This window comes from Branchiostoma belcheri, unplaced genomic scaffold (assembly GCF_001625305.1).
Source record: "Branchiostoma belcheri isolate BF01 breed outbred unplaced genomic scaffold, Haploidv18h27 scaffold293, whole genome shotgun sequence".
NCBI lineage: Eukaryota > Metazoa > Chordata > Leptocardii > Amphioxiformes > Branchiostomatidae > Branchiostoma > Branchiostoma belcheri.
In genome coordinates this window covers 124,447-143,271 of record NW_017803902.1, presented here as the reverse complement: position 1 = coordinate 143,271, position 18,825 = coordinate 124,447, and the positions used below count along the sequence as shown (strand labels likewise).

At 39.7% G+C, this 18,825-nt stretch overlaps 1 protein-coding gene and 1 pseudogene across 2 annotated transcripts; both read left to right on the top strand.

Annotated features, from left to right (window-relative positions):
* The window catches only part of LOC109473208, a 13,002-nt pseudogene extending 5,265 nt beyond the window's left edge, over positions 1-7,737 (top strand).
* A 6,389-nt stretch (positions 7,738-14,126) lies between these two features.
* LOC109473209 lies at positions 14,127-18,568 on the top strand. 2 transcript variants are annotated; one of them, XM_019773084.1, is made up of 5 exons: positions 14,127-14,276; positions 15,297-15,364; positions 16,061-16,124; positions 17,217-17,282; positions 18,153-18,568. In XM_019773084.1, the coding sequence occupies exons 1-5, from the start codon at positions 14,213-14,215 to the stop codon at positions 18,305-18,307; spliced, it is 417 nt and encodes a 138-aa protein (XP_019628643.1). In that variant the 5' UTR covers positions 14,127-14,212; the 3' UTR covers positions 18,308-18,568. The 2 variants fall into 2 exon arrangements, with proteins under 2 accessions (XP_019628643.1, XP_019628642.1); XM_019773083.1 differs by having other exon boundaries at positions 17,193-17,282.
* Positions 18,569-18,825: the final 257 nt, after the last annotated feature.

Here is an 18,825-nt window from a genome sequence, read left to right as displayed (position 1 = left end):
ATCAGAAGGCTCCATTTCCATTCCACAAGACTGCCCCACTGTTTGGAAAGGTGACCTCAGCATTAGTGATCAATGGGAGAAAATTAAGAGGATTGTATGGTTTGATAAGACTCATGCTATTTCTTTCATGATTTTTATGTTTCAAGAATTCTGAATTTCGTCATTTCATCATGTACAAAGTCATGTCAAACATGTCTCAACTAAGATAGGCGAAGTATTCCAGTGGCCACTAAAGACATGATTTTTAAAGGGTCCATGAAAAAATTAATATAAGGAACCAACCAGATTGTCCTTGTACACTAGTGTTCAACAGTTTTGAATTCATGCTACAGTTACCTTTTGTTTAGAAAGCTTCTCTTGTTGAATGTTGTTAAGATTGAAAACATTGAAAATAGCATTATCAATTGTTTCAAACCTTTCAGTATGCAAACCAATCCCTGAGGATTTTGAAATCGACAGCAGGCTTGCAATGCTACCGAATCAGCTGGGACAGCTGACATTTGAGGAGATACAGAATTCCTCTGTCGTGGAGCTGCTCAACAGTTCGTACAGCATCGCAGGAAAGTACCACCCAGAGATGAGGACATTCATATCGGCGGTCATTTTCCCGCAATGCAATGTCTCCGAAGAAAACAAAACTCTCTGCTCTTCGTCACCAAATGCAGGCAACATGACCTCATGCATGTGAGTAGAAAAAAAAGTTATGATAATGACTTTTAGTTCAAGTTCCAGTTACTGTTTTGGAAATGTTATACAACAACCTGAATGGTAATCCTATATGCTTTGACTAAAATAAGGAACATAAGCAACATGACGTCAGTTTTTGCAATGTAACAAACCTCGTAAATGTGCTACTTTCTACTTTCGCTGACTGGTATTATGCCTACTAATGTTTGTCAGGGGAACACAGCTGGTACCATGCCGCTCGGTGGTGTGAAGAAGTGCTCAACATGGCTGATGACTGGATAAAGAACCAGCTGCCGCCATGTAGTTTGTTTCCTTCATCCGATCACAATTGTTGGAATCCTAATTCAGCCAAGAAGGGAAGCGAAGGTGTATATGAAGACTTTTTTTGTCCATTTCTCCACGGGAATTATCAAATAGGACTCTACTATGACCATTTTCTCTATTACCTTTACTGAGCAGAAAATCATCATAACGTTAGATGATAAGTGCGTATCATTTTTTACAAGCTCTACTTGTGGCAGCATTTGGTTGTTGTGTCTCACGGGCATAATATTAGTTTGATTTAGGCACGCCAACCAAATTCGTCACATTTAATCAAGGGTGTATCATGATGACACATACACTATTATCTTGTGATATGTGTTGGTTTGTATACCTCAGTTTGCTACCACGGCGTCGGCATAAACTACCGTGGCACATGGAGTAAAACTACATCCGGGGCAGATTGTGTGGAGTGGTCAGCTCCGCAAGCTGGTTACTACAAGACAGAGTTCCCCTGGGCAAACCTGGATAACAACTACTGCCGCAACCCTACCGGTCTGGAGCGGCCATTTTGTTTGACCGAAGACGGTAGCCAGGAGGAATGTGACGTCATCCCGTGTGGTAAGTTGCGTACGGAAACAATTATGTCTTGCTTTCCAGAACCGTTGATTATTTGTTTCTTGGACAATATGAGTACTTCTTGTGTTCTTCCAAGCTCATTCCTTAATGATCTAATACATCTAACCGTTTACACCAGATGCTGAAGGTTGCTGGGACAGAGGTCCTCCAAACTACGGCAAGAGAACTCCAACCAAGAGGTTCTACTACGTAGGAGAAAAGGTGACATACTCCTGCAACGAAGGCTACACAATCAAGTCCGGTTACACCAAGGAAGTGAGGTGCATCGGAGGAGGCAATTGGCAGTATGACAAACCCAGTTGTTCAGGTAAGTATTAAAACCTCAATCTGTCTTTGCTATAGGTAAAGTTTATATATACAGCTAAATATCCGTTTTACTGTGCGTCCGCAAAATATTCTTGTGTCACGTTAATGTTTATTTGTGGGGCAGTTAAACATGAAGAGCCAAAACACCAACTTCACTTGCTGCAACGTCACTTTCCGATTCTCATTCGAAACCAACGTTGTTTTCATTGTTTGATAAATCATAAATAATCAAACATACTTAAAACTGAAAAAAATCAAATGGCTTTGTCATGTGTTTTGACAACCTATCATCGTTAAACATCATCAACAGAGTTAAAGCGTGATTCTTGTAGTGAGTAGTTAAACTTGTGCGATTCGCGTTTTATATAGACATCAGATAGATACAATAGTTTTACGATTTATTTCAAATTTACCAGTTGCTGCATATTGAATTGTTTATTATAACATATTACATTTTTTCACACAAAACACATCCTTCTGTAGTAAACCACAGGCGAAGGCTGCAAGAGGATCTACTGGAGATTTCCAGTACAAGTCTGCCACCTGAGAATGTCATCATCAACTTCACTGGATCTGTGGTACAGCTTGTCGACTTGGTAAGTACATTTACTCTGTTGCACAATTTATTCCCCCCCCTTTAGTTTCCACTATAAAATCACTTGTAAGAGCAAAAATACACCTTCATTCATGCAGTAACTTGTATTTCAGGATGAAAAGAAGGAGCAACTAGCTGCATCAGTTGTCATCGATTTCGTAAGTTGTCATAGTTATGACAATATTACATAAAGTTAATGGAAGTTTTTGCAGACAATATTTTGGCCACGTCATTTTGGCCTATAGACGTTAATAGCGTTTTTTTTTCGTTTTCATCGTTTTGGGCATTAAAATGTTTCTTTCGTTAGACATGGCAGGACAGCCGACTGAGTTGGGATCCGAAGTATTACGATAACGTCACCACGCTTAGCGTTCACGGCAACGACATTTGGACACCAACATTGACTCTGAAAAGAAAGTAAGCTGTGTTATCGATCCATACATGAAATTCCCTTTATCACATTAAATATGAATAAGTATATCTTAGCAACCTAAGTAGCCATACTCTCACGGAACCAGAGAAATCACTGCTTTCTAAAGGTCTAAATTTCGCAGTAACACCCAACAAGATTCCTAGCATTGACATTGTCACAGAAACCGAGTCAGCAATTCATCGGGCACGTTTACCACAGAGACAAGCTGAAGCCTTGCGCACCAAAGTAGCTACCACCCTGAAAGTCTCCAAACCCCCTGCTAGTAACATCACACGGGAAGAACGAACCGCTCTCAAAGATTTAGCCACCAATCAAGACATAGTGATTCTTCCTGCAGACAAGGGCAGATGCACAGTAGTCTTAGACAGAGAGCAGTACGACAAGAAGGTACAGGGCCTATTGTGAGACAAAGACACCTACATGCCCCTGAAAAAGGACCCCGCTAACATGTTTAAAGGGAAAATCAGTACAGCCCTCAAGAAATTGCAAACTGAAGGAGTTCTGGATCGCGCCACCTACCTAAAACTCAATCCCACAACGGAACAACCCCCTGCTTTCTACGGCCTTCCCAAAATCCACAAAGTGTTCCTCTACGACCCACAGTCTCCAGTATAGGCTCTGTTACCTATGAGTTAGCAGGTTTTCTAGCCAAGATTTTGGGACCACTAGTGGGGAAATCTCAGCACCATGTACAGTATAGTGCCGACTTTGTCAACAAAATCAAAGACATTCATGTAGAGGATGATGAAACTATCACTTCGTATGACGTGTGCTCACTTTTCACCTCCATACCACCTTAGGAAGCAGTATCAGTAGTCAGGGAAGCCTTGGAAGCCGACGATACACTTGCAGATAGAACCAACCTATCCGTTGACCAAGTTTGTGGGCTACTAGAACTCTGCTTAGGATGCACATACTTTACCTACAACGGACAGTTCTACCAACAAATGCACGGCCGTGCTATGGGATCACCAGTTTCGCCAATTGTTGTAAACCTATACATGGAGAAGTTTGAAAACAAAGCCTTCAGCACTTTCAATGACACTCCCCCGGCCAACTGGTTTCGAAATGTAGATGACACTTGGTGCAGATTGAAAAAGAGGGTGGCTGCTGATTTCTTTGACCACATCAACCATATAGATGACAACNGTTTACCACAGAGACAAGCTGAAGCCTTGCGCACCAAAGTAAGCTACCACCCTCGAAAGTCTCCAAACCCCCTGCTAGTAACATCACACGGGAAGAACGAACCGCTCTCAAAGATTTAGCCACCAATCAAGACATAGTGATTCTTCCTGCAGACAAGGGCAGATGCACAGTAGTCTTAGACAGGGAGCAGTACGACAAGAAGGTACAGGGCCTATTGTGAGACAAAGACACCTACATGCCCTTGAAAAAGGACCCCGCTAACAAGTTTAAAGGGAAAATCAGTACAGCCCTCAAGAAATTGCAAACTGAGGGAGTTCTGGATCGCGCCACCTACCTAAAACTCAATCCCACAACGGAACAACCCCCTGCTTTCTACGGCCTTCCCAAAATCCACAAAGTGTTCCTCTACGACCCACAGTCTCCAGTATAGGCCCTGTTACCTATGAGTTAGCAGGTTTTCTAGCCAAGATTTTGGGACCACTAGTGGAGAAATCTCAGCACCATGTACAGTATAGTGCGGACTTTGTCAACAAAAATCAAAGACATTCATGTAGAGGATGATGAAACCATCATTTCGTATGACGTGTGCTCACTTTTCACCTCCATACCACCTTAGGAAGCAGTATCAGTAGTCAGGGAAGCCTTGGAAGCCGACGATACACTTGCAGATAGAACCAACCTATCCGTTGACCAAGTTTGTGAGCTACTAGAACTCTGCTTAGGATGCACATACTTTACCTACAAAGGACAGTTCTGCCAACAAATGCATGGCTGTGCTATGGGATCACCAGTTTCGCCAATTGTTGTAAACCTATACATGGAGAAGTTTGAAAACAAAGCCTTCAGCACTTTCAATGACACTCCCCCGGCCAACTGGTTTCGAAATGTAGATGACACTTGGTGCAGATTGAAAAAGAGGGTGGCTGCTGATTTCTTTGACCACATCAACCATATAGATGACAACATCAAGTTCACACAGGAGCCAAGTCATGACAACATGCTCCCTTTCCTAGACACAAAAACTATCGAAGAGGAAGATGGTAACCTTCGTTTCGAAGTGTACAGGAAACCAATCCACACTGATCAATATCTGGCCTTTGATTCCCACCACCCTTTGGAACACAAACTAGCAGTGATCAAAACTCTCTTCCTTCGCGCAGACAACATTATCACTTCAGACCAAGCCAAAACGGACGAACATAGACACCTCCGAGGTGCCGTGGCTAAGTGCGGCTACCAAAACTGGACTTTCAACAAAGCGCTCAAACCTTCGGATCAGTCTAAGAAAACCCAGAAGTGCAAACCATTGACCAACAAAAACAAGGTTAACATCACTATTCCGTATGTCCAAGGAGTATCTGAGAAACTCCGACGGATCTTCCAAAACTTCAACATAGCCACTAACTTCAAACCTCACTCAACCCTCAGACAAAGACTGGTACACCCTAAGGACTTGAACTTGAGTCCATGGATATCTTAGACCGCGAAACACGCTGGTGGGAACGGGGTGTTAAAGAAGCAATATATGAAAGAATGTACAACCCCACCCTCAACAGGGAAGGGGGGCTACGGGTGGATCTATTGTATGCTATTATATAAAAGCACAAAAAGACAACATTTTAATGCTATTGACAAAACACAAACGGCCAAAATTTGTTGGTTACTTCGCAGTGCCGATCCGGTCTACAAAGGCCTACAGAAGGATGTGCCGGTCCGAGTGAGCAGCGATGGTCTGGTGGAATGGAGTGTAGAAACCCTGACCACCACCGTGTGTGATGCAGACCCCTTCTTCTTTCCTGCAGACACCATGGAATGCAACATCTGCTTTTCTGCAAGCACAGCAATTGCACAAACTATCCGTAAGGCTTCTACAATAATTTTTAACTTATTTTTTTATGTCCGTTTTTTAAGATGTCTATACATGATGTTATGTTTGGCAATGTTTTATAGAAGGAGGATGAACTCATAACTAGAATTTGGAATCCGTGGATAAGAAAACAAAATCTTACAAAATCGTATGCATTTTACATTTCTGATACCTATTGTCCTAATAACAATAAAGATAGGATTTGAACAATATGTTTAACATAGAATGCCAAGTGGAAATGCCTGCAGTCGACATGGGAATCACTCCGTGCAACTCTTACTCTACTACAACACCGGAGGGTGAATGGTACCGAAAGGATAAGATCTTCGCGAAAGACAACAGTGACGCGTGCCTCGCTGTTCATCTGTCGAGGATCCCGCTGTTCCACATCGCCACTACTGTAGGACCCTGCATCATCCTGGTGGTACTGATGAACATCACGATTCATATGCCCTTAGACAGGGCGACCGGATCGCGTTTGGAGTGACCATTCTACTCTCCATGGTTGTGTCTCTCGTGTTTGTGACAGACGTACTTCCTGTCAAGGGGGCACTGCCTCTTTTCGGTGAGTACAAATTAGATACACCCTAACAGTATTGTTTTCAAAACAATTTGTTCAAGACAGTGGCTACTTTGATGTGACTCATTAAGCATTCTGTTAACTGTTTACCATCTCTAATGTTACAGCTACGCTGGTCATCTTGTGGATGGGGCTGATGGGATTATTCCTGTTCTTCACTCTGGTCATCATCGTCATTCACGACCGGCAGGGCAGCCTGTCTCCGCGGACGAAGATTATTTTCCTCCGCTACATTTCAAAGTACCTACTTTTTTTTCTCAGTATATCTTATCGATATCTGAAAGAACCTTATCATTAAACTCTGCACATAACCATCAATGAACAATCAGGCATTTATGTTGAAAGTATTGAATATCATTTTTATTCATTTAATTAAACGATTATTTTCTGTTATTTAGGATGCTGCTGCTGGGAGATCTAACAGAGGAGAAACGTACGGGTGACGGAGAGGCTGGTTTGCCTCACCAGTCTGACATAGAGATGACCAACTACGCCTTTCAAACCGATGATATGGAGGCGGTCGACGAAGGAAGAAGGTGCGGTTTTGGTTATAAGTGAAAACTTTATTGACACAACATATTAAGTACAGTGACTTTCGTAATTTCTATAACTAGACATAGAGACATGTGGGTACAAAATAATTAACCTACGTACTTGTGCAGCTAAATCAACTAATGACTCTTTCTTGTAAGGTTCTAAGGTCTAAACATACTCTAATATAGTTACCTATCTGTACACAGTAAGGGTTACTGCCTTCTAAAATGAAGTTGAATTTATCTTTTTTATATCATAAATGTAACAAATTCCGTTAGATATTCTCAACACCACCGTATGTATATGTTAACACCACAAACTATGTTTGTATCATTTTGCCATACGTTGTACCTGCTACATCTGTTGCGCAATAAAGTTCTTCTTCCATAATAAAACGCCCTTTATCTTCCAGGAGCACCGGGCAGCCATCAACGCCTCCCACAGCTACAGGGCTGGAGACCACCGGTTCTTCCGGTCTACCTGAGCTGATCTCGTGTGTGAAGGAGATGACCAAGGCGGTTAATAACCAAACAAAGGAGCTGGGAGAGCTGGCCAAAGCCATGAAGAACGAGGAGGAGGTGTCTGACTACACCCTGCTGGCTAAGGTCCTGGACAGGCTCTGTCTTGTCATGTACATCATCAGCATCGTGATTACCATTCCTATGACCATGTATTTGAGCAAGTAAAGACCTGTCAGAAAAATTTATGAAATGAAAGAGTTGTGTAACCAAACCGAAACACCTGGTTTATATGCAAGATATCACGTAACGTAGAGTGTAAAAGATGGTCTACCGCTTACGAAATTTGATCCGTTTTGGGTGAAAAGTCTTTCCAGCATTTTACCCAGACACAATGTTGTACATATACTTGTTAAGGTCATGTTGATTTGATTATATGGATGGGATTATCTGAGAACCGCTACACTGATGCGAGCGTGCGATCAAAAAGTTTGGCAAAAAAACTTAAATTTATGTGGTCATGAAGGTAGAACAAATGACTAAGCACACAGAGTATGGTAAGGCGAAAAATTGACTATTCATTTTCATTTCTTCACATTTTCTTCTTTTCCTTTGGGATTGGCATTCTATGAAATAAGTATCATTTTCTAATATTTCAATTTTGTAATTTATCGGAAATATTTGCTTATTCAGCTGCGTGTACAATATATAGTATGGTTGAAAGAATTTTTTGTAAACGGACGAAAAGTCATGCGCGTGCGTATGTCATCCATATAATCAAATCAACATGGCCTAATGGATATTTAAAATGTTTTGTGACGTTACTTGATCACTTTAAGATCTTTTTTGAGCATGTATGTAAATCTACGCATTATTATACATTTCAACCAAACGGACCTGACTTTATGGATGAGAGCCTCTGGACACAAAAACTAGGCACACCATACTTATATAAAAAATGCATAGATTTTGAAACTTCAAGACTTTTTGAATCCTATTTTAGAAGATTTTGTGACAATATAACTTCTGCACATGTCCTTTTAGGATGTTGCTTGCCATATTTCAAAAGGAGGTGTGACAAGCTAACTTCTACACACTTTCCGGGAGTACTTTCTTCTGTTTCAGAAGACTGTATAACACACGTGCACTAACTTCCCCATTTCCTCTTTCAGGAGGACTTTCAAAAGACAGTGTAACAAAATTCTGTCTCGTTCTATAAGGACTTGGGCTGTTTTATTTCTCAAAATTTCTCAAACTAACTTCTATACTAAGTGTCCCTTATGGCGTAGATTGTTCTCTTTCAGAAGTCTGTGTGACAAACTAACTTCTAAAGTTGATTTTAGGTTCTAAAATATGTAATAAACTTTCACACATATAAGTCGATACAGACACATTGCGGAAGAAGTATAGGTAAACTATCTTAAAGGCCATCTACTTAAAATTTGAGCACTAGATCGAAAAAAAATGCATTTCAAGATTCTAGTCATGGGGTCAATTTAAAAGAGGCACTTCTTCCCAGTAGTGGAGGTCATCCATAAAATCAGATCAGTTTTACTATGTTATAATGTCATAAAAAAACTGTGTGCAATTATTATATCATGATAATATGTTATTTGTCATTCAATACGTATTACAACAGCACTTTATCATAAGCATTCATATTTAATCAAGACACAAAAAAAACACAGACAATATTTCTATGTAAGATTTTGTACGATTTTAGTACAATTTAGCGATCAAATTTTACTATTAGAATATCTAATATTTGCAATTCATAACAACATTCTACTTTTGTTTACCCTGCCTTAAGATGTATATATTCAAACTAATATCTCATAACTAATATATTCAAACACTTGTAATTGGAGCTAAACAAATTGTGATATATATATACGAAAATTACAGCTTTTCGTTATAAACCACTTCAGACATTAACCCTATTCAGACGGGGGGGGGGGGCTTTTGAGGCCGCCAAAACGGTTCGTGCTAGAATAGTCAAATTTGGTGACTTTTCCTTAAAAAATATATGGCAACAATTTCATATTAATAAGATAAGTTCGTGATGTTTTATGTTGCCATGGCAACAGGTTTCTGACAGGTAAATTTTCGAAAAATCAGTAATTTTGGTTTAAACTAAATTTTATAGGTTCTATTTTTAATTACACTCTATTTTTTAATTACACTTCCTTTTTAACATTAATAACATTTTATATAATTTAAATAATTTCCCTCATTAAATATTCATAATTTGTGGTAATTTGATGACGTCATCGGTCAAAATCTATAATTAGCATATAATTAGCTACGTCGTTGAAAAGCAAAAAGCAGTTACTCAAGCAAAATGATTTTGGTTTTTGTTTCCAAATCACATCCAGTTGCTTGAGTAACTGCTTTTTGGTGTATCATATAATTAGCTCTTGTGTAACCGTGTTTTTTTCACTAATTTTTGTATCAACTCCGTGTTTTTTCACATAAAACGTTCATATGAGCATTTTAGTCCATTTGCGTTGCGTTTTGAAGCTGTTTCATAAAAAAAAAATTCAAAATTCAAAATTTCCAACCCAAGATGGCCGACAGTTTAATTATGCATGACGTCATAAAGAAGTCATTTAGACCTCAGTGTTGTTGCCAGGGGCAGCGCAAGTCTTAGCAGGCATCTGTATTCTATCATTGTCACTTTTTGTTTGGTTGGTTGGTTGTGTTCCTTTGAGTTTTACGGAAAAACAATTTTTTATGGTTTTACCCCAAAAAAGCATATAATTGACGTCATAATGACGTCATTTACCATCATGATTACACAACAAAAATTGTTGTTATGGACTGATTTAATTACTACACCATTCTCTGAAAATTTAGTGGCCCTACGATAAGTGGTTGTTGAGTTACAGGGGGTGAACCTCAAAAGCTACCCCCCCCCCGTCTGAGCATGCCCAAAAAAGCCCGGTCTGAATAGTGCATTTTAAAACTTTATGGAGTTTACAATACGAAGTAGACAATCACATGTATGTGTGCGATTATTACATCATGATAACATGTTATTTCGTTTTCAATACATATTACATCAGTGCAGAATTGCATTTATATTTAGTCGAGGTACTATTAAAATGACACAGACTTTTTTTTCAGGATTGTGTCCAATGTCAGCACAATTTATTAATATTAACGATTACAATACGTAATGTTTGCAAATTTAACCAATCTTCTACTTAGTCAAACCTGTCTTGAACCAATGAATATTCAAAGATTGCAGCTATACAAATTGTCTTGTTATACATATACATATTTCATCTAAAACTTTTCGTTATGAAATACTTCAGACATTAAATAATAAGTAACTTTTAACTGGACAATCATATGTCTAAAAAATGCAAAAGTCCACTGAGACATTTACTGTTTTATGATCACTCTTTTACCGTTAGTATCAATGATAAACGGATCAATGTGCATGTGCAAAATCTTTGTATTAAATCTTTTAAAAATGCCGTGCGTTTCATATTATTGTGTCATATCCTTTAATGTTATTTGTAGAAAAATGAAATGATAGGCTATTCATTGGCGACATTGCTATCGCAACTGGTCGTCACCATCATCAGCTAAATGTCCCAGCCTCTACTTCTGTCGTAAATTACCGTGGACATCCTAGGAGTAACACGTTTGCCGACATTATCATATTCAATTTTTAAAACCACAATTAATAACAAGGTTTTCAAAGTCAGCTGTGGTATATGAGAATGTGTTTTTGTTACTGCCAACCGTTAGTCAATAGCGAGAAGTACATTGAAGTTCTGTTGTCGCAATAAGACAGTTTGGTGCAATACACATCTTGGAGACATGAACATATCCGGATGCAGCAAAAGCAGTAATAACTAGAGCTTAGCATTTACACTGTAAATCAGACAGTTTTGCTCTTTTATTTATTAATATTCTCCGTAGAAGACAACGTTTAGCCTCATCAGCTCCAACAACGGCCAAAATGTAAACTTCACCCTCGGTCACTTCATTATAGGCAGAAGTGTACCGTTTACCTTATAGAATCTTCTTGACTCCATTTGAGTGTGCTTCAGTACATTGTTTTTTTTTTTAATTTGATCAGCATCGATCAGGAATAATCAGCTATCTGTTTTGGTACTGTAGAAGAGTGGCACACTTTGGGAGTCAGGTGGGATATGTATTGCATAGTTTTTAAAGTAGACTCCCTTATTGCCTGAAGAACCCGTAACAAAAAAACAAAATGGTAACTGGGGACATGATTAGATTTTTCTCAAGCTGCAATGGGACTGAAATCCATCTGAAGCCCTCTTTATTAAGTTTGTTTGCAAACACACACACACACTTACAAACAAACACACCATCTCTCTCTCACGCACGCACACACAAACAAACAAACACACACACACGAATACACACATACATAACTGGTGGAAAACGGTCGTTGAAAATTTGATCACTGTGTACCCGTTGTGTTGCAATTTTACTATGGTTACGACCAACACATTTGCTTTATTGCAACTGTAGCGACAATTTTAAGTTTGAGTTAAAGTCAATTCGGCGACCGCGCGGGGCCAAAAATAGGCCGGCAGCCGTCGGGAAACCCGCCAGTCTCGTCCAGGTCCCGTTCGGTAGTGCAAATAACAGGCCAAAAACGCGCCGAGCGGGTCCCTTTTTGAATTGTGACCTAGACTTTACCAGGGGTTCCGCGCGCGGCTTCCGTGAAACCAGTCTCAACGGTAAATATTTTCTTAAAAATAAAAAAAAAAGTTTCACAGGGACTCTCTTGTCCCGAATTGCATATACGTTAATGTTTTTTTACAGCGCTGAAATCATTAACCATCACGGGCGTTAAATGTTTATTCTAGAACATATCGATATTATAAGTTTTGATTTAAACCGGCCCCATATTCCCAAGAAAATCCTCAGTTTTTGCTTTTAATAAAACATTATAACAAAATTAAAATTTGAGTCGGACAGATTTTTTAAATTTCAAACTTTCAAAATTTCAAAGTTTTTCTAAAGCCGAAAATGCAATTTTCAACTGCCAAGGCCAATAATTTCTGCATGCCGCCATCTTTTAAAAACTACCCGACACAAATCAAGATTTTTGTCTTGTCTACAATTTAAAACATTTTTGAGGTAAATTGAATTTGTTTTTATTACGATTGAAATACCATATTTGCAAGCATGTCAGGCAGCGTGAGTAAGTGGATGGGATTATTCAAATCCGCGTTAACAAAAATTAAGATTTTCAAGGTCACCCACAACGACGGTAAATATTTTCTTAGAAATAAAAAAAAAGTTTCACAGGGACTCTCTTGTCCCGAATTGCATATACGTTAATGTTTTTTTACAGCGCTGAAATCATTAACCATCACGGGCGTTAAATGTTTATTCTAGAACATTTCATGCTGACAGTTTCTTCCCCAGAACCACTTCACTGTGGAACAAGCTTCCCCGTGAATGTTTCACCGCTAATTACAACCTCCAACGGTTTAAATCAAGGGTGAACAAATATCTGACCACGCAGTCATCACTGTAACCCAAAACATGTAAGTGGCTCTCACGAGCCTTGTTTTGAGGTGAATTCTGAAGTAAATAAAAAAAAATGACGGCAGTGACATCGTTACATGTTTAATATCCACTATAAAATGGCGGCATAGATGTACTGTCCCAAAATTGTGAAAAAAGGGATTTTTTACTGTTAGGCGGAACCCATGTGAAAAAAAAAGCGGCTTGAAGTAGCGGGTTGTTGCGAGTTTACTGCAAATGACCGCGGGTGACCCCAGATCGAACGAAAGTTCGGTTCGAATGACGTCATATTAAACATGATTCGGTTCAAAAAAAGGTTGGAATATTTGGGCCCAAATTTGACACCGTGAAATGGTGTGAAACGGTCCCAAATGAAAAAATATTGTCACGAAGATAATAAATCACAGCTAACACTACGTTGTAACAATACCTTATAGTATGTATATCACAATTGTATTACGAATCACGTGGCGTAAAGGTCAGCTAGTTCAACTCGGAACCAAGAGGTCCCGGGTTCGATCATCTGACTCGCCCAGATGTTTGCCCCTTTATTCACTCCACCCATCACCCGTGCAATCGCAGCCTTATGGCGCTGAATTGATGTTGGGTTTACAATCACATGATACAAATGGTAATAATACACATAATAATACACATAATACACATTTTTGTGGAACTGTCGCAAGGGTCTGTGCGGCTGCCATTCGATGTTGCCATTTTCACAAGGTGACCTCAATACGGCTTTCCCCAACCGAAGTTAGGTACTCATTCACACCTGGGTAAAGTGAGGAAAGTCGTGTAATGTGCCTTTCCCAAGGGTACAACCTAGATAGGTTTAACAAGTCGTTCGGTATAATGTAAAGCCTGCAAAGCTGGTGTGTACGTCGAGGGGCGGTTATACGGGCTATACAGATACAGACGCAGAAAAGTGAGAAACGATGTGTCTTGTGATTTGGGGCGTCTCCCTTCCCTTGTACGTACAGTTTATAAAGGCCACATGGATGATAAGGCGTCATAAATAAGTCACCTATGTACACGCAGAAGCCCCTACGTGCCATGAGTGAAAGGGCTGCCCAAGCGGGATGTTTACTTAACCAAGGACCCTGTGTGCGTTTATGACGTGTTTTTTTTCGCTGCAGTTTGCCAGCACGGAGCTGTTAGCTATCCCAAGGTCAACAAAATGGCTGCACACCGCCTGTTCCGTGTAGCATGTTTGCAGGTTTTCATGGCCGTTTGGATGCTGGGTAAGTCTTTTAAACAAAATGTACATTCTACATTGTACATAGAAGTTGTGGTAACGTTTTTGAGGGGGGTTGTTCATTCTCTCCCAATCTTTTGAAACATGTAATCGGTATCTAAGTGTTTCTCAAGTGGTATATGTTACCAGCGCAATATAATAAGTTCGGAAATTTGAGGGAATTTCTTTTCCAGAAGTCTGAATGACATTACATGTTGTCCTTGCTGTCAGCTTGCTGGCATGTTGGGGGCAGTAACGCATTCAGTAGACAGTACTAACATTTGCACTCAGTAGCACAGTAATGTTCACAGAGGTTCAAAGTCCAAAACAAACATGGCGTTTTCACTAATAATGGCTCCCTTTGTGTTTACGACAATCTTATCCTGACCATTTAAAAAAGGGGCGATGCATGTTTATGAAACTACCTTTGTGGGAGAGGATTTGTGAATATCGCTCCTCAAATGCAGCGGAAGGCGAAAACAATTCACCTCTAATTGTTCATTGGCAATTGGCAGACACGTGGGTACAAAAGAATTGACCTACGTACAAGACTATGGATAAATCAGCATGCTGACGTTGGCGTGTCACTTATAATATTAGTATACTTAGCATGAGGTCTAAACTTTCGATGATACATTTCCCTATTTGTACACAGTAGGATGAAGTTTGATTTTAAAATTATCTATAGCATAAAATGTAACAAAATTCCGTTAAAAGCAAAAGTGTACTACAGAAGGCGGTGCCTTCCTTGGGCTGAGGTCACATTTCCAAACCGCGGCCCGGCCGGGCAGTCTTATGAAACGAAAAGTTTAATCAACAAAGCACAAAAAAAATGTTTTTTGGGGAGGGGGGGCGCAAAGAAGGTTGAATAACTTCGTGCGTTTATTACCATACAGTGGACAATCCATAATAAAATGCCGATCTCATCAGGATATAATGGACAGATCCTCTGGTCTTGATGTTTTTTTTTATCTTCCCATTTCTACATTCAATTTATTACTGCAAATTCTCTTCTACATATATTCAGGCCTGCTCCATGGATGTGAAGGAACATCGCTAGGTGGCGCACGGAAGCAGAAGGATGGAACTAAACAGGTAATCAAATTTAACAGGTCCTTTTTTAGTTGATGTGGATTTTTTATTGAAGTACATGTACAGCATTTGACCAGTCACTATTTCACTCAATATAAGCCATAAATATTGCAAGTTGCAACACAAGCACAAAACACATTTTCCCTTAGTGATCTTTTAAAAAAAACTGAAACGTGTACATTATGTTATAAGAATTCATTTTTATCTATAATTAGTACTATTGATTACTATGTTATAAAGAATTCATTTTATATTGATTTCATAATTAGTACTATGGATTATGGTTGCCCAGGCTTTAGTCTATAACACCTTTTTTTTTACTTCATCGGTTACCACAAAACAAGGCCCATGGGAGACACTGTTTTGGGTTACAGTACAGCCAGTGAGGACAGATGTTTGTTGAGCTTAGACTTAAAGAGTTTAAGGTTATACTCATAGGGGAAGCAATCACGTGGTAGCTTATTCCAAAGTGATGTTGTTCTTGGAAAGAAGCTTTCAGCAAGGAACTTCCCCCTAAGAGGTGGAGAATGGAGAAAGAAAAAGTGATTTGCTTCGGTGGAAGTGGCAAGACGTGTCATTGTTGAGGCACCTGTGTGGTGCTACAGACGCACAGTTGGTTTGAGGAAGAAACAGCTACACATGTCCAAATGTAAAACTTGAAAAGTAGACTATGACGTTCATACACAGACTTTTCCTCAGGGAAACGCCGAGATGGTCGACTATGACGTCAGAATCAAACGACAGGCACCTTCTAACGTCACAGGTAAGGACATGGGTTTCTATCAGCGCATGCGTGTAGGGTTCCCGCTGAGCATGAGGGTGAGACGTCGTAAAATTATTTTCAATTTGGTGTCTTTTTGTCAGTTTTGGCGTGGGATAGGTAAGGCTTCATACCCACTGATTTGGGTGAAAGAAAATTGGAATTAGAAGGATTAGGGGACCACTGGGGAGGGTAGTCTTTGAACTTGATTTACCTTTATACCTGTGGCACTAACGTGTGCAATAAAGCAAGTGATAGGCAAAGTAAAATCCAGATAGTATCTTATTTATAGTCGGGAAAAATGAGGTAACATTTCATAACTTCTATCTATAGTTAGTTATAGTCGGAAATAAAGTGAGGTAACATTCCATAAAGTAACATAATCATAAACATAGTCCTAAGATCAGGTTGATTCCTAGAGAATGGAGCTGAAAGATTTTCCAGAGATGAGATTTTTGGCTCCATTTTGGGGTTAGTTGTATAGACTTCTATACTAGAACGTAATTTAGAAGGGCATTATAACGTCCCAATACTGATGTAAGATATTCCGTATGACTTTGTTCTTATAAAGTAATAATAATAATTAACGCTGTCTTTTGTTTTCTAGACAAATGTAATTTCTAGGCCTATTCCTTATTCAATATAGGAATAGTGAGTTCCTATAACGTCCCAAAAGTGGCGTAAGGGATTCCTCATAACATTGCTTTACGGACTACATTGCCTTTCTAGACAAGGGTAATTTCTAGACTTGTTTACGTGTTTATACTTGTACATGTATAAAAAGAATTACCCAATCTGCCATTTTGACAAACAAAAATCAGAGGGTTAATATACGAAGAGTGATGTCATTAAACTAAGCTTAGTCGTACCAGCGAATCTATCCTTCAAAATACAGGAAATGGCGTTTTTATTGGGTAAAGTTTTCAAAAATTTTCTTTCCTCTAGGATAATACCTCACTCTATGCGGTCGACATGACGTAATGTCAACAAAATTGAGATAACAAAAAAAATTGGGCTGGCTGGAACAAGTACATTCAGCCTTTTGATTGTTTGAATGTCGCACTGTTTCAGTGATGAACCCCACCGCCATTCCAGAACCCGGTACCGGTGTCACCACAGACACTCCCGACATGACTTTACTGGACTACATCATGGAACAGGGTAAGGTTGCATTGACAATTAAAGTACATGTAGTTCGGGTGCACGTACGTCGTGCGGGACAAGTACTTAACAAAGCTGCAGAGATTCTTCCATATAGGGCAGCGAGGTGAAAACTGTGCCGAATTGTAGAGGAAATCAGGATTGCGATCGTATAATTTGAATTAGATCTAGAATGTTCGTTCGGCCGGAGTCGATTGGCGCCCGGTGGATCCTATGGCCTAGTACTGTGCGTCATCTGCAGTTCACATGACTCTCGCAATGCGCCGTATAAAAGAGGGTTTTACAGGAAAACGAGCAGGCAAACTTGAGCTGATTTTCGCATATTTTGTAGGTTGTAACCCGAACGTAAACATGTATTTTTTTTTGTAACTTGCTTGTGCACCCTACTATACATATAGCGTCTAACCTTCTTACTTTGGGCTCCGTAAACTCATTCGTAGGATGCATTGCGCCTGGGAGTAAAAAGTCCATTTTGCATAGCGCCATGTGATCTGAATAATGTGTTCTTGTTGTGTTTTTACATTCGTTGATGACAGAAATTTAAACAATAAAAGGTTGCTCCCTTGATGACAAATATTAAATAGTTGTAACTAATCTCCTTTTTTGACAGACAGTATACTGTTGCAACTGTAACGTTGTAAACCAAGTCCCATGTTAAAAAGAACACATAATAAGTCAATTAATGTTGGGAATAAAATGCCCCCTTAACAACTTAAAACGCACAGAAAAACAAGCTGTTTAACGTCAACAGAATACCTTCCTGCGCTATGCAACCTGGGAGATTTTACCCCCACTCGCAATGCATCCTGGGAATGGGGAAGGATTAATAGAAAATTGGAAAAGGTAAAGACTGTGTTTTGCTACCTTCAGGTACCGTGTGGCCCTTCTGGGCGGTGTTTGGCGTCACGGGAGGAGTGGTCGTCATTTTCCTGGCCGTGTTCATCTGCCGTGTGGCGACCAGGAAGGAAGAGACAGCCGAGGAGAGGATGAAGAGAATTCAGATGGCAGAAGCAGCTAGACAGTAATTCATATATGTGAGAGGAGCAGCTTTAATATCTTTTCCTAACAATAACTCAATAAATTCACTATTAATAAGGCCAACATTGAATGTTAATCTAATTCATGGTCTATGTTATAGACCATGCTGATATAAAGTTAACAATCATTAGATTGTGGGCTGAATGCAGATGTAGGATGATGGTGATTATTAGGCCGTGTTTAAGTGAAATCACCCAAGGCGGTTTTACATGTGGTTTACCCCGAAGCCGGTTTCAAGTGGCTCCATCTGAACGAAATCACATTGAAAGCGCCTTGCTCCCAAGCCACTTCTAGAGGTGGTTTCGAATCGGTTTTCCCGCATCGCGATTTGCGTCTGAAGAGGGTCGTCTGAACGCAATGTGATTTCAATGTAACTTCGCCTGGTCATGGATTACGGGGTGATATTTCTTTATTTATATGCAATACCAACTTTTACGTGGCAGCAACTTAAAGAGCAGTAATTGTCAAATAATGTGTCAGTTGTAGGGCGAGCTTCACCGCCTCT